This window comes from Apostichopus japonicus, chromosome 2, assembly GCF_037975245.1.
Source record: "Apostichopus japonicus isolate 1M-3 chromosome 2, ASM3797524v1, whole genome shotgun sequence".
In the NCBI taxonomy this organism is placed as follows: Eukaryota; Metazoa; Echinodermata; class Holothuroidea; order Aspidochirotida; family Stichopodidae; genus Apostichopus; species Apostichopus japonicus.
The window spans coordinates 29,000,865-29,014,681 of NC_092562.1; the positions used below are offsets into that span (position 1 = coordinate 29,000,865).

Consider the following 13,817-nt stretch of genomic DNA (forward strand, 5'->3'; position numbering starts at 1 on the left):
TGCAGTGAAAAGTACGAGAAATGGAAGTACAGATTCGCACATATTTATACGTTAGTAACATATGTTTTTTTAAGATTTTAACCCTCTTTTATCGTATTATCCAAATTAACTTAATGCTAACTATAAGCATTGACTAAAAATTCCATTGACAACCTTTTGCGAGTTCATATTCAAAAGTAAGAATTGAACTTCAAACAATCTTTATTGATCTACGAGATGACACAGATGGTATCATATTTTATATCATAGTTACGATAACGTACGTAACTACGTGCATTATTACTGATGTATATCACAATAGTAATACTTATCACACGTTTTTACAATATAATAAGGTATAGAGTACTGCATGGATCGTATCGTAGTGAGTAGCATGATACCGATGATGCTATCTCACGGAATCAAAGTCAGTGCACAACGCATCTTTTAGCATTTAGTTTGATCATTGGTGTGTACAGGTTCTATATTCCATTTAGTTTTTATATTTTTATAGTTGTTGCAAAGCCTTCAGAGGTACAATATATGAAATATATGTTGCATGAACTCAAGTGGCATTAATTCTATATCACCGTATTTTACATTGTGTGTAACCATAATTACGCTCCTTCAAATATTAAACTCATTCATTATTCTGTACTGTACTGTTCATGAACAAAGCTTTAAAATTTGTCAAGGACTTGAATCAGGATTGTGTTTCGGTTGGCAACTATTCGGATGCTATCGAGTATTATTCTTAAACCAGGATTGTAATTGACCAATCTTAGACAACATTTAAAGCTTATGAAGTAGTATTCACCCAATATTATACCTAAATATTACATAGTTTATACAAAACATTTATCATTTCCCACTATTGCCTCATTAGTTGTCACCCTCATAGAGGGCAACTGTATTGGTTTTTTGACCAACGCATAATACAATGTATCAAATATGTTAATAAAGGGGTAAATTTATCGGAGGTATGCAATAAAGAAAATTACACAACGAACCTGCAGTGTACAACTATCGGTGGAGAATTCTCATCCTCATCTTTTTCGACCTCATCTATGATATCCCACAAGATATCAGCACTCTGAGGAACCTTCATATCCGGACGGCCAAAATAGTGGTATTGCGTTACCTCGTGTATCCTCGAACCCTACAGTCAACCAGTTTTTTGTAACAAGAAATAAAGCACTTTTTTTAACACTTATAGGTAAAATCCTTTTTGATTCTAAGTAGCGTGTATAATCCCCTTATTATATATTACAATTGCTAATTTCATCACAGAAATGTTGGACCGATCTGATAAATTAAACAGAATTTCTTGATCACCAGTGTTGGAATAAACTTAAGGTACCATGATCTATCTAGCTTTAGATGAAATCTATTTTGTTCAGCCAATCGGACAGGAATTCAGGAATCTGTATATTTTTTTTAGATATAGTGAAACTCCTGAAGGTATAAACGAAAATGCGATGTAAGTAAGGATAAGGGAGATTAGTGGGACAGGTCTTTGTATGCGATGAGAGATGCAGATTGGTTTCTAAAGGTCGACTGTTTTGCAAGGAAAAGAACAAGCACGAGCTGATATTACCGTGAAAACTTAAAAATTAAATACTCTAAACTGACAATGTGAGACTACATGGATAATCAACTTGAGGAATCTTAACAACATGTCAGTAATTCAAATAAAAGGCTACTTTTGACACATTAACCTCATTTACTATAAATTCAGAACTTAATTCAGGTTAGCCTAGAGAAACAATAACAACAAGTTATACCAATTGAAGTTTAAAATGACGAATCATCAAGTTAATGGATGCGGTTTCCCCAGTCCTTTCGATAGATATGTTAGAATACTGTTGTGGGGCACTGTCCGTATCTAGCCAGTACGTCAAACATTTCATCTGGAAGTAAAACCGAACAACAGAATATTGAATATGCAACCACTGTACCTAGCTCAACAGTGCAAATAGAGCAGACTTAAACGAAAGTTGAAACAGTAATCACAGGTAATTTCAAGTGTCATGCATTACCAACTGAGTAAAAAGATACCCCTTTAATTTCAGTTGATTGTAATCTTTTTTCATGTTTTTTTTCCTTCAATATTAAACATTAACAGTTGTTAATACATATCCCGTTCAAATGTTCGCTTATATAAAATAAAATGAAAAAGAAAATGACTGACTTATGGATTTAGATTTAATGATTTACGTTTTTCACCTATTCATAGCTTAAACCTTTGTTTTCTGTTTACAGTTTTTACGTTATATACTCACTTTCCCATTTTCTATTGGAAGAGCAACCATGATGATTTTTGTACACTTCTCATGCCAAATCATCCTCCAGAAATCGTGAAGTGAAGCTTTGTTCGGACCTTAATTCATAAATAAAGTATGTCCGATACCGTTGATTGATTTGAGAAAGAATTGAAAATGACATGTATGAATGGTCATCCAACATGATGACAATAATATGATACATTTAAGAAATTTGAGTGAGTAACTACTAAGCAACTGAGCAACATCAACAGAATAACATAAGTTGCCGTTTATACACGGATGTTACATTTGTGAGTATGTTTATTACGATGAAATATCTATGGTAATTTCTGAGTTACCAAGCATAATCAATATATTAGAACTGTAACATTTGCAATTAGTGATATGCGTTCGACGATATTTGAATAACTCCAATATTTAATTAAAGATAAAGAATACAAAAGGGATATGCTTACTTTGACATGCTATAAATGCATTCTGCTTCTTGTATCCCTACGTAAAAGAAGGGATCCATGGAATGATATACGACACAATAAATTCGTTCAGTATTTTTTCCTCGCAAATCAATGATTTAATAAATTTGTAAAATGAAAGCATACCCAGTGAGATAACGTCGTCCACATCACGGAGAATAGGGGTGGGGTTTTTTTTTGGGGGGGGGGGAAGGGCGGTGTAACAGCTAACCTCCCAGATAGTGAATGGATCAACCTTAGTTTATCTTTCACCATACAATCCTCCAATATACCGACATATTTCAAAAGGTGCTTTCATAACCTAATATTAAAGCTAGTATTTTATTGAAAAAGAATACATTGTATGAACTGATTAGCTTATAATCAAAAGTGTGTTTTCATTTGATCAGAAAACATGGCATAATTTCAGTTCTCTCTTCCACAATGCATGTAATGCCCAGCCATATAATGAGTTACGCTATTCATCTTTATGCGTGATATAGTTTTGTTAACTTTGTTTATACATTAAAGTTGTTCATACATCAGGGATATTGTTGTGTCATATTAGAAACTTAGAGACTTTTTTTTTGAAATTCAAAGAAAACCAACATCTTATTCGGTATTCGTACCTTTACCATAGTAACATTTAGTTACGTGTACATATGAGGTTACTTACGTGTATATATGATGCATTTATGTAGTCTGATGAACTGTCCCCGTTTATCAAGGGTAACACTACTCGTGAATGGTCATCTGTTAGGAATATTCACACAGAGGACATGAGGAATGTTCATTTTACGTAACATTTCAAGTAAGAGTTGCTAGATAAGAAATAAAAATTCGCATCAACCGTACACATGTTTTAAGACCTATCTTGTGATGAAGGAATACAGTTATTTTAAAACGCATGTTTTGCATTACCCAATGAATTGGTAGTCGGTAAAAGTTGTAACTCGATTAGCTCAAATGTTTTATGCAAACAATGAGAGTAAGTAGAGTTGTACAGTTCAGATAGTCTGACGTTTCCTTCCTAGCAGGGTGTTTTTTGCAACAATTCAGATGGACATTATTAGAAAAAGTCATGTCAGTTAATCTACGCCCATTGCGAAAGAACCCATTTCCTGATATACAACGAATATAAATAATACTAGACTAAATATATGTCCTTATCAAAACAAAACAATGCTATCTGTTGGGTTTTTTTTTAAATTATGAAATAACTTACAAGTTAAAACGTTTTTGAATCGATTTTTTCTCTCGTTAATCTTCGCTTCTGCAACAGTACACGACGTGTACTTTCCTTGAATGAGCTCCTGAGTAAAATTAAATTGATAGGATTGGTCAAATATCACATGCGTGAAGGTATCTATTGTAAAGTAGATTAAATATCGCTCCAAGCTATGTACCAGGGCTGTCCACCACGAGAGACATAAATAGTTTGGAGTCCCTTGATGTATGGCGCGAGAGGGGGGGGGGTGGTAGATTTGGTTACTCTGCGTCTTTACAATAAACTGAAACAAGCGAATTATTTGTTTTACTTCTTATGTACATGATTGTATCCAACAGAAGGGGACAGTTTCTTTCGTATATAGTCCCTCATTGGAATACGGTGACCAACAGGAAAGACATAGCAAAACTATTGCTCCACATGGCGAGATCATTTTGCCAGTGGAATAGATCAAACAAAACAAACCTGGCAAGTAATTATAAGCCAACGCTATGTACATGTTTAGCTTTTATTGTTACAAAAAAATGTTGTAAACAGTGAAGGACTGAAAAGATATGCTTGATATGAACTCATCCCAGGACAGGTAAAAATATATTTTGTCAGTCATATATTATCCCCCATGTTATTCATATAAACTTCGTTTTTTCTTACTTTGTATTCATCATGAAATCCACCTTCTTTCAAGTGTTGTTCTTTAACGTAACTCGGTAATTCATGTCGGTGGATGGTTTTACCACGGGAGCTGCAAACGTTTGGAATTTGTTGATCTCGTTCAAATGTCCTCATTTCTGAATGTTCCTCCTCAATGAATCCTGCAGCTCAAAAATTTGAGGTATGATTCGTTACAAGAATGGTTTACTGTACGTTAACCCTTACGCATAAATTAAAATACAAAATAATACCACGTTATAGAAAGAATCAATAACTATTATAGTTGCATAATTTCCATGTGTTTGAGTTTAGGATAGTTGACGTCATTATCGACAACATGTATCATCGGCAGTCCATCCGTAGGGTTTAGTCGCGATATTGATTACAAAGCTACTGAACTTTATTTCTGGTTTTATAATTGTCAGTGTGTGATGCATAGTATACATCACAGCCAAAAGAGGAACAAAGACAGCCGATACACATAGCTCGTACAGCAACTACTGTTCATCTCCCACAACCGTGCATCAGTAATTATTACTTTGTATTCGTAACATGGTGATATCTGTTACATGTGGCACTGACATGAACATACAAATGACATGAACATACATGACATACAAATTGCTTGATAATTGCCAAAATAAAGAGCTTGGTGTTTAAGATCGTTTTCTTAATCATATCATTGTGTTATAACAGCGCTAATGGAATGATGTACCGCTATATGTATTGGTGTAATCAATGTCTAAACAGTGATAAGTAACATAACTTGCATTCATTGCTTGTTTGTTTTTTTGGGATCACTCTACATGTGAAGTAGGAAACATTCCGAAATTTTCAGGAAGTACTTGTAGAATACTGGGGAATCAACTTATTTGCGTAACAGAAGTTAGCACTTTGTTATGCCTATGCGAACGTTCAGTGTCAGATAATAGTCAAAATGTATGTATGTTCAAGTTAAATAAATTAAATAAGTGTACCCTTACCGTTGTCATCTTGGATTCTTCCTCTTCTTATCGCCCAACATTGATTACTTAATATAGAAAGGAGGTTTGAAAAAGAGGAATATCACTGATAACTGTCGACCGCGCTCAGTGGGATAGTCATACGTACTCATGAACTGTCAGTTACTGTACTTCATAAACGTGTGATGCAATAATAGAAACCTATCACAAAATTCGTTTAATGGGACTGGAAAATAGCTGTTTATCTTTGTTCCTTTGGTTTCATTGAGAGTTTTATAACAGCATATTACGTGACATTACATCCAACCTAAATATACGGTTGTATCAAATGTTTAATCAGGAATAATTTACATAATAAATGAACTTAATAGTGTACGTTCCCCAGCCTACCAGTTCACCCAACGATGTATATATGCAGATATTTTTACAATTGTACCTTCTGCTCGGTGAAGTAATTAAATACACAACCAGAACGAGAAGTGATATGATCAGAAAGACAGATGGAAACGTCACACCAAGAACGAATGGTAATACATCTGTAAAGAAACCGAACGGATATCTTGCTACTATTAACAGTTCCTTATATATTTATGGAAAGGCTAGGTGGTAGGCTTGGTAATACTTTAAAAAGGTAATTATGATAGTGAATATGATATTTAAACCACTGATGATCTTTAACGAGGTTGTAAAATAATATAATATAAAGTGAAATATCTTCACACGTTACATAATGACTGGTATTGGTTATAAAGTGACCCCCAACAACCACCACCTGCCTCTCCCCAGGTTAAACAATATATTTGTGTTATTTACATCTAGCATATGCATAGATTCACATTCAGTTGTAAAGTCATTCTTCTTAAACCGAAATCACATTTTTGAGATAAACGTTACCTCATTTTTTATTTCAACTTCTTAAAGGTGGGCTCGCTCGTAAATTCCTCGTAAATTCTGTCCTTCACACCACCCGATTCAAAAATAATATAAATACTACCCTCTACCGGTTCGTCGCTGTTGTCTCGTAATTTCTTAGCAATCCCGTATTTACGGCTAATAAGCAATAAACGGGTTTGGCTACCGGAAGCGGTGGCCTTGACGAAATTCCTGCATAGTTTCTTGTCTATGGCAGTGCCAGTAGTATGTGTTAAACTATTATTCTATTAAAAAACTATCATGTGGCATTTTACCTGCCGTAACAGTGGTGTTACATTCAATAACTGCATACGGACCGGAACGACCTGCGTAATTTGTCAACCTCAAGTAGAAAATATAAGACGATCCAGGTTCAAGATCCGTAAACTTATACTCCTGCTGTGATTGGTCGAGGATGGTCGTCACGGAACTAAAATTTTGACTCCTGTAAGATATTTCGTACTTGTAAGGATACTTTGGATGACATCCCATGGAAGTATAGTCCAAAGATTCGGGAGGCTGCAAAATGACATTTAAATTCAAATTAAAATCTTTCAGTCTAAGTAACAAATATTATATTTATCAATATATATGTTGAATGTCATCATAATATGTGCTTTCGGACATCAAATACGAAATACAAGGCTTAGAAAATGGGGGGGGGGGGGGAGTACACCTGAGTAAATTGTACATTTCGGTCAAATTTATGTTTTCGAATGGCTGCAACATATACCGGAGTCGACTAAAGGGAGGGGAACTACATGGTTAGCAGCAAATACCTCTTTGCCCCCTCCCATCGGTATGGTCACTGTATATGTAAAGAGAACATTTCCAGATAGGTATTCTCTTTAAAAGTAATAAGCCGAATGGTGCACTTTATGATTTCAATCACGTATGTTATCAACGTTGTCGTTCGTAAACCACTTTACTTTGCATAAATTAAATTACATTTAGTCGATTATCGTAAAGGAAGAAATTGCAACATTACGCATCAATTTCATTAACCATTGATTTACAACAGAATTAACTACATTTACTGTGTTTCATGAACACATTTTCATCAAGTTACTATTGGTGTCAAATAAGCATTATTTTGAGTTGATTTTGGTACATGTTGGTACTATTTGATAAAATCTTAATCCTATCATCACGAAGCTTATTAATATACCACTCACTCATGATTTTGTTTGAGTTATTGAAGCAACGCAAACGTTCCAATTGCTTTCTTCGAAACTATCACAAATACGTCTGGGCAATACAATGTTAAAAATGCTATCGGGATCATAAATTAGCTGTTACGTATAATGTTGAGTTTGTGAAGAGAAATGGATATATTGAACAAATTTTTTGAACAAATCTTATTACGTCATATATATGGAAGAGGTGGGGTGGCCGTTAAAATCACTCTTGCCATCAACTTTAATCCATCTCATCAATGTGGCCAGTTTTTACAGAATTGTGTTTGTGTTACCGGAAAGCAATAATTAGTAATATTTGAACAAACTCATGTACTACCTGCCAGCTAAGCTCGATAGATGTTTGGCTTACGTCTGACGTATAAACATTGGTTGGTGTAACTTTTACATCTGAAAAAGGGAATCAGTAGATAAATAATAGCGCTTATTTTGATGTTAATCTCTAGACGCAGACTATAGTCTTAACATTGTGCAAATCAGAACATACCATTACATATATAAAGGATGGACACATATATGGGATGGACACATACATAAGATGGACACATACATAGGATGAACATATTCATAATGGACAAAGTATAAAACTTATATAGATCTTCCTTCTGGAACTGTACCTACATGTGATACTTGTGTGCACGTTCGTTTGGAAACTAGTTCCTAATTGCAACGTTACTATAAAATTCGACCAATGATAATTTGAGGCACTATTTCAAAGTTGTTTCTTACCCTCAAACGTATAATTACTATACGAACATTAAAAGTTATGTTTATGCATAAACTTACCTTCAGAATCAGTAATGACATGTTTTTTAACGTTATTTTGACTTTCCCTGTCAACTATATTTCTTATAACCACGGATACTGCGTATTCAGTACACATGAGCAGATTGCTTAAAGTATGTCTATTTATTCCCTCTGCTGTAACGAACTCCTTTTGCAAATTCCCAGTACTCTCTCCATAGCGCAAAATGACGTCATATCCGAGACTTGGGTCACACTTTAAGTTTTGAAACGAAACGGCGTCAGTCTGCCAAAACAAACCCAAAATGAGAGATTGTAGATGAAATATAACCATGTTGAAATTCGAAGTCAGACAGTAGATTTTCAGGGTGCATAACGGCGTCTCTAGTAATTTGTTCCTTTTTTTGTATATTATATTCTTCATGTTAAGTTGTCTCTAAAGAAATACAGAAACAGGTCATTCATACGTAAATATATCCTGTGTGTAAAAGTAAGTTGGCCTGACGCTTCGATCATAGCAGGATCTTCTTCAAATTAAAGCCTAAATGACTAGTAGCACTAACAGAAGGGACAAAAACACGCACATAATACAGACAGGTTAATGAGCATGGTGAACACAAAGAGATAGATGTAAGGGGATTAGTATAAATAAAGTAGTACGAATATATCATGTACGAAGTTATATTGATAATGATAACATTAATGACTATTTGTTTCCATGTTTTTCACCGATGTTATTTAGGTTCCACCATATATATATAGGATTTAGATCAAAACACTCCGTTTTATGAGCTCAATATTATACGCCATATGTTTTTAAATTTCAGAATTTTGCACTTCCTTTAAATGTTTGTACTAATTTTTACTATAGTCCACGTGAGGATGGAAAACGTTCAATGCCACGATGGGTTATATCAACTTCCAACAGCCGACTGTAAATTGTTTAGTTGGAAATGAAATGAAATAAGTTTTCTTAAATCGTTTGCATTAAATGTGTATAATTTAAGTCATATCTAAGTAGGTGTAAGTCACCTTTCAAACGTTCGAGAAAAATTTAATTCACAAGTGTCTTTGTTAATAATTAATACTTTACTACGGAAGAAGAAGAGCTATTACACAGTTCCAAATTCAGAAGAATACTGTGACAGAAGTTACAAAAGATGTATGATACTTACCGTCCATGTTACTTGTATTTGTCCCGAGTTTGTGTCGTTGATTCTACTTACATTAAATTCAATACGTGTTGTTGGGTCTGTATAAGGGAAACATCTAGCAATGATGAAATATCAATACCATCTTTTTCTCCTTTTTGAGAGGTTTCATTTAAACAGTTTGTATATACTGATGTATCATTACACATGTTAACACATACTTGAGCGTGATACTAGTTTTGAATTTCGATTCTTTGCTTAAAAACAAAAATTCATACCAAATTGATATAGCTTATACAGAGAGTAAACACTTTACACTAAAACCTTCTATCTGTTTTGCATGAGTGTAGAGAAAAGATTTCGAAGTTTTCATTTCCAGCTAATTACTTTACGTAAAGTTCACGTACAGGATCCCCATGAGACAAACACCGACAGCCATAAAGATGAAGGTCATTAGTCTCATTGCAATTATGATAATTAGTATTACGACAATATTTAAACAAAATCCAGATTTGGCAATAAGAGATATTTACCAAACGTAAAGCTCGCCTTGGATTTAGTCCATGACATTGTCGAATCATCACTAATCATTAACTAATTAGCATATATATACTAACCTTCTGAGTCCGTGAGTACCTCCTTGGCCAATTGTTGGTTGTTACTTTCATGACCAATGAAATTCCTGACATCCATAGCTATTTTATAATAGGTGCAAGCTTTTAGACCGCTTATGTTGACGTTTTCCACTGCGTTATCCACTTCCTTCACCAATACTCCGCCTTCTCCTTTAGGCCAGTAACTTATAATTACTGTATAGCCAAGGGATGGGTCACAACGCAAATCATAGGTCGATAAACGATTCCCCTGTGAAAAGCAGTCACAGACATCATAAAATCAAGAAGAAAGCGTAAATACTTAATAAATTTTAATTGGCTTTCAGTAAAGATATATAAGTAAAGTATAGGCCTCTGTACCTCCACACTCTCATTTTACACTGCTAGCAATGCGAAGAGAAACATTTGAACTGAACATTTTGCTCGAGGGTGTATAAAGTCACATCCTTCGTAACACTTCTCTCAGGGGTTTCTTTAAGTTTATATTGTGTATTGGTATGTTTCCTTCTTCTTTTGTTAGAGTAGAGTGCAGAGAGTCGGGCATTGAGAAGACGTAGGTCTTCCTTACGTACCCAATAATTATATTACTGCTGTTAAAGTATGAACATAAGCAAGTATAATGATACGATGCAAAATCACAAATGATTGCCGAATCTATGTTTCTTTCCCCTTCGAATTCGTAGATTAAATTATCGTTTGCAAAGTCCTAAACTGATGCACGCATTCTCTTCTAGCCAAAAGATCTAAAATTTCTTCTTCATCTGACTTACGTTTGAATAAGTAACAAAATTTAAGTTGCCAACCCAAACAATATAATCAAGCAACCTTGGAATCAATTAGTAATTTCCTCATAGGTTTACACATTGGCCAAGTAATACTGTAATTAATAATGATATTGTTCACAGCAGAGAGAGAGAGAGAGAGTGGTGCGTTGTTATGGTGGAGAGTCACACAATTTTGTTTACTTAATATATAATTAAATAAATATTACCGGCCAGGATACTCTGACTTGGGGTGATGGCTGTACTCCCAACAATCTCGTTGTAGTAAATCTAAACACCGTACTGGGATCTGTAACAATAGTATACACATTTAATTATAAGGGATTCTCTCCATCAATATGTATGCAGGGCGTTAATCTCAACTGAATAGTGGGGGGGGGGGGGCACATGAACGACTGAACATGGATAAAGCGGAAGGCATGTACGCGTAGCGCACACAATGAGCGCATTTGAAGCAAAACCTTTAGCGGATGGGGTCCGCCTTAAGGTGTCCAGGGGTGAATCTTCAAGTTAGCTTCTGTTTGGTCTCGGAATTGATATGTCAGTAATAAATATATTTTAACAAAAATCACATTTGACAAGTTATAAAACTCAAATTAAGTGAGACTCATCTATTTATAATCCGGGTGTAACTTTCATCATTGGTTGGCACGTAGCCTAGCAAGAAATTTTTGACAAAACTGCCTCCCAGATTGCCGGACTAGCACTTCTCGAACCTTATAGGTTGCATCTAGACAATATTAATTTGGAGATATCATATTTTAGAATCCCCCACCCTCCCAACAAAAAGGTAACTTTGAACAATTTATTCGCTAAAAGCACTTTAACCATATACGCTACTTTTACGTTTACGTTTTTTAATAAACCCTCATCATTCATTGATTAACACAGATAATTTTATATATTAAAGTACGCTATGGCATTTTGATTGTAAGCCATAGCCTATAGATACGATGAGGGGAAGCCATATGGGGAACTTAGGTGTAAAATAATTGTTACGTTTGTGTTATAATTTACATGTAATTTGCATGTTTCACATGTGTGGGGAAGGAGCTGTGTGAATGGGCCGTGTAAGTTAGTTTGAACGCTAATTCTATAATTTACTTTAAAGTACGCTATACATGAAATTCTTTATTAACATTTCAACGCATCTGAACAATTTTATTTTTCATCGGGGTGGCGTGGGGGGGGGGGGGGGTGGTTGAGCAGATGCGAAAAAAACATTAATAACTACTCATCTCATAGGCACAATAATTGAATTTTTTATGATTCATTTTAAACCTGACAGGCCTAGTGCCTACACGATTCAGTCACTAAACCTGGGGGACATTTGATATTGTCCCCATACTAAGAAAGTTGGGAACGTGTACCCCTTGTCCCCATATGATTGATGACCCTTGTTTATGTTTTGTAAATACCCTTACATGCTTATACAAGGATAACATATTTCATATTAAAAAATTATCTCATTTTTTTTTTATAAATGAAGGTTCTCACTGAAAAACATTCGCATTTAACATATGAGTTGGGTTTAAAAAACTCTAAAATCTTAAAGCAAACTTTTAAGTTCATTTAATACGAAAATGTTATGTATTCGATACCAAATCCGCATGTCAATATATAATAATGAGCATACTCAATTAGGTATTGCCTTTCTGCTTCATTTTGTCACAATCTTATTCATCCATAGAGACTATGAATTGAAGGGTGCTACAAGCCATAAAAGATACACCGAGTTCATGCAAACAATTCTAAGCTCAGCCTAGCTTATTGTAAATCAAGTGTTACAGGAGCACTGGGTTGCTGAATGTTTGACTTTGATCCATAGACAAATTAATTGGTTGATAATAGATCAATTATGGTAATTAACGAGCACAAATGATGTAAGGATCGTTTAAGAGGTTTTGCATCAGTTGTGCATCTGTCTAGAATAGAAAAGAAGGACCGCGGAAAAGAGGCATTGGAACTTAGTTGACTAACTCCACTGAATGAAACCACATGCAAATATATTTTGTTTTGAGGGAAACAAGGCTCATCTCTTTTATTCCCGAAGCGTTTGAAGTTTAGTGAAGGTGCACAAACCTTCAGAATCCGTCTGTAGGTAGGTATTTGAGCTGTTGTTCCCTTCAATTCCAGCTGCGTTCCTAACACTGACAGATATTGAATAGTTAGTACACTGGCTTAATCGTTCAGTGATAGTCGTGCCCATGGAGTGTCTTCCTGGTATTTCCTTACTACGCTGTGTCCCTCCACCTTGATAGTACACAATGAAGGAGTACTCGGTGGTTGTAGGGTCACATTTAAGATTCTCTGAGGTAATTGCATCAACCTGCATATATTGAGCAAGAGAAAATATGACCGATGAAGCCGATTCTCTTATAGTTTGACGGTTCCATAGTTCGTACACTCACATTAAATTAAGGCAGAAAGAAATAAAAAAAATATGCTACTAAATTTCTCAACGCCAAGATGGTTGAATAAGGTGCTAAGCTTACCGCCCACGTTACTGCAATTATAGGTCTTGTTCCCACCAAAGGTCCTCTCTGAGCTCTGATATCACGTGGTATGATAGATGGCGCTACCGAGAAAAGCAAAGACTAGCGTGTCTTAGTTATGTGTACTCGTGTCATGCATTCCAATGTAGTTTCTACGCATAAGTTATACACTATATAATTTGTTAATACTATCTTGTCACGTAAAGAATGCATATAATTCAGATTACACTTAATTAGGCAGAAATATATTATTTGTTTGCGATTCTACTGTTTCCCATTTATACAAATTTATGAATAAGAACTAATGTTAATTTCTTGCAACTGAGATAACTGATATTAGTTTACATTCGGCTCGTTGTCTAATAA

The 13,817-nt window shown here is 34.8% G+C and overlaps 1 protein-coding gene across 3 annotated transcripts in view; it reads right to left on the bottom strand.

Annotated features, from left to right (window-relative positions):
• Positions 1 to 13,817, bottom strand: part of LOC139954969 (uncharacterized) — a 121,052-nt gene that overhangs the window by 9,266 nt on the left and 97,969 nt on the right. For all 3 annotated transcript variants that reach the window (XM_071955047.1, XM_071955057.1, XM_071955062.1), the window contains 17 exons: positions 13,452 to 13,534; positions 13,039 to 13,285; positions 11,166 to 11,245; positions 10,178 to 10,424; positions 9,585 to 9,661; positions 8,452 to 8,695; positions 7,985 to 8,055; positions 6,745 to 6,988; positions 5,994 to 6,093; positions 5,579 to 5,625; positions 4,596 to 4,756; positions 3,942 to 4,029; positions 3,393 to 3,469; positions 2,720 to 2,756; positions 2,262 to 2,359; positions 1,764 to 1,889; positions 990 to 1,138 (listed from right to left, as the gene is read on the bottom strand). In XM_071955047.1, coding sequence (XP_071811148.1) covers positions 990 to 1,138; positions 1,764 to 1,889; positions 2,262 to 2,359; positions 2,720 to 2,756; positions 3,393 to 3,469; positions 3,942 to 4,029; positions 4,596 to 4,756; positions 5,579 to 5,625; positions 5,994 to 6,093; positions 6,745 to 6,988; positions 7,985 to 8,055; positions 8,452 to 8,695; positions 9,585 to 9,661; positions 10,178 to 10,424; positions 11,166 to 11,245; positions 13,039 to 13,285; positions 13,452 to 13,534 — 2,176 coding nt within the window. The remainder of the gene's footprint in view (positions 1 to 989; positions 1,139 to 1,763; positions 1,890 to 2,261; positions 2,360 to 2,719; positions 2,757 to 3,392; positions 3,470 to 3,941; positions 4,030 to 4,595; positions 4,757 to 5,578; positions 5,626 to 5,993; positions 6,094 to 6,744; positions 6,989 to 7,984; positions 8,056 to 8,451; positions 8,696 to 9,584; positions 9,662 to 10,177; positions 10,425 to 11,165; positions 11,246 to 13,038; positions 13,286 to 13,451; positions 13,535 to 13,817) is intronic.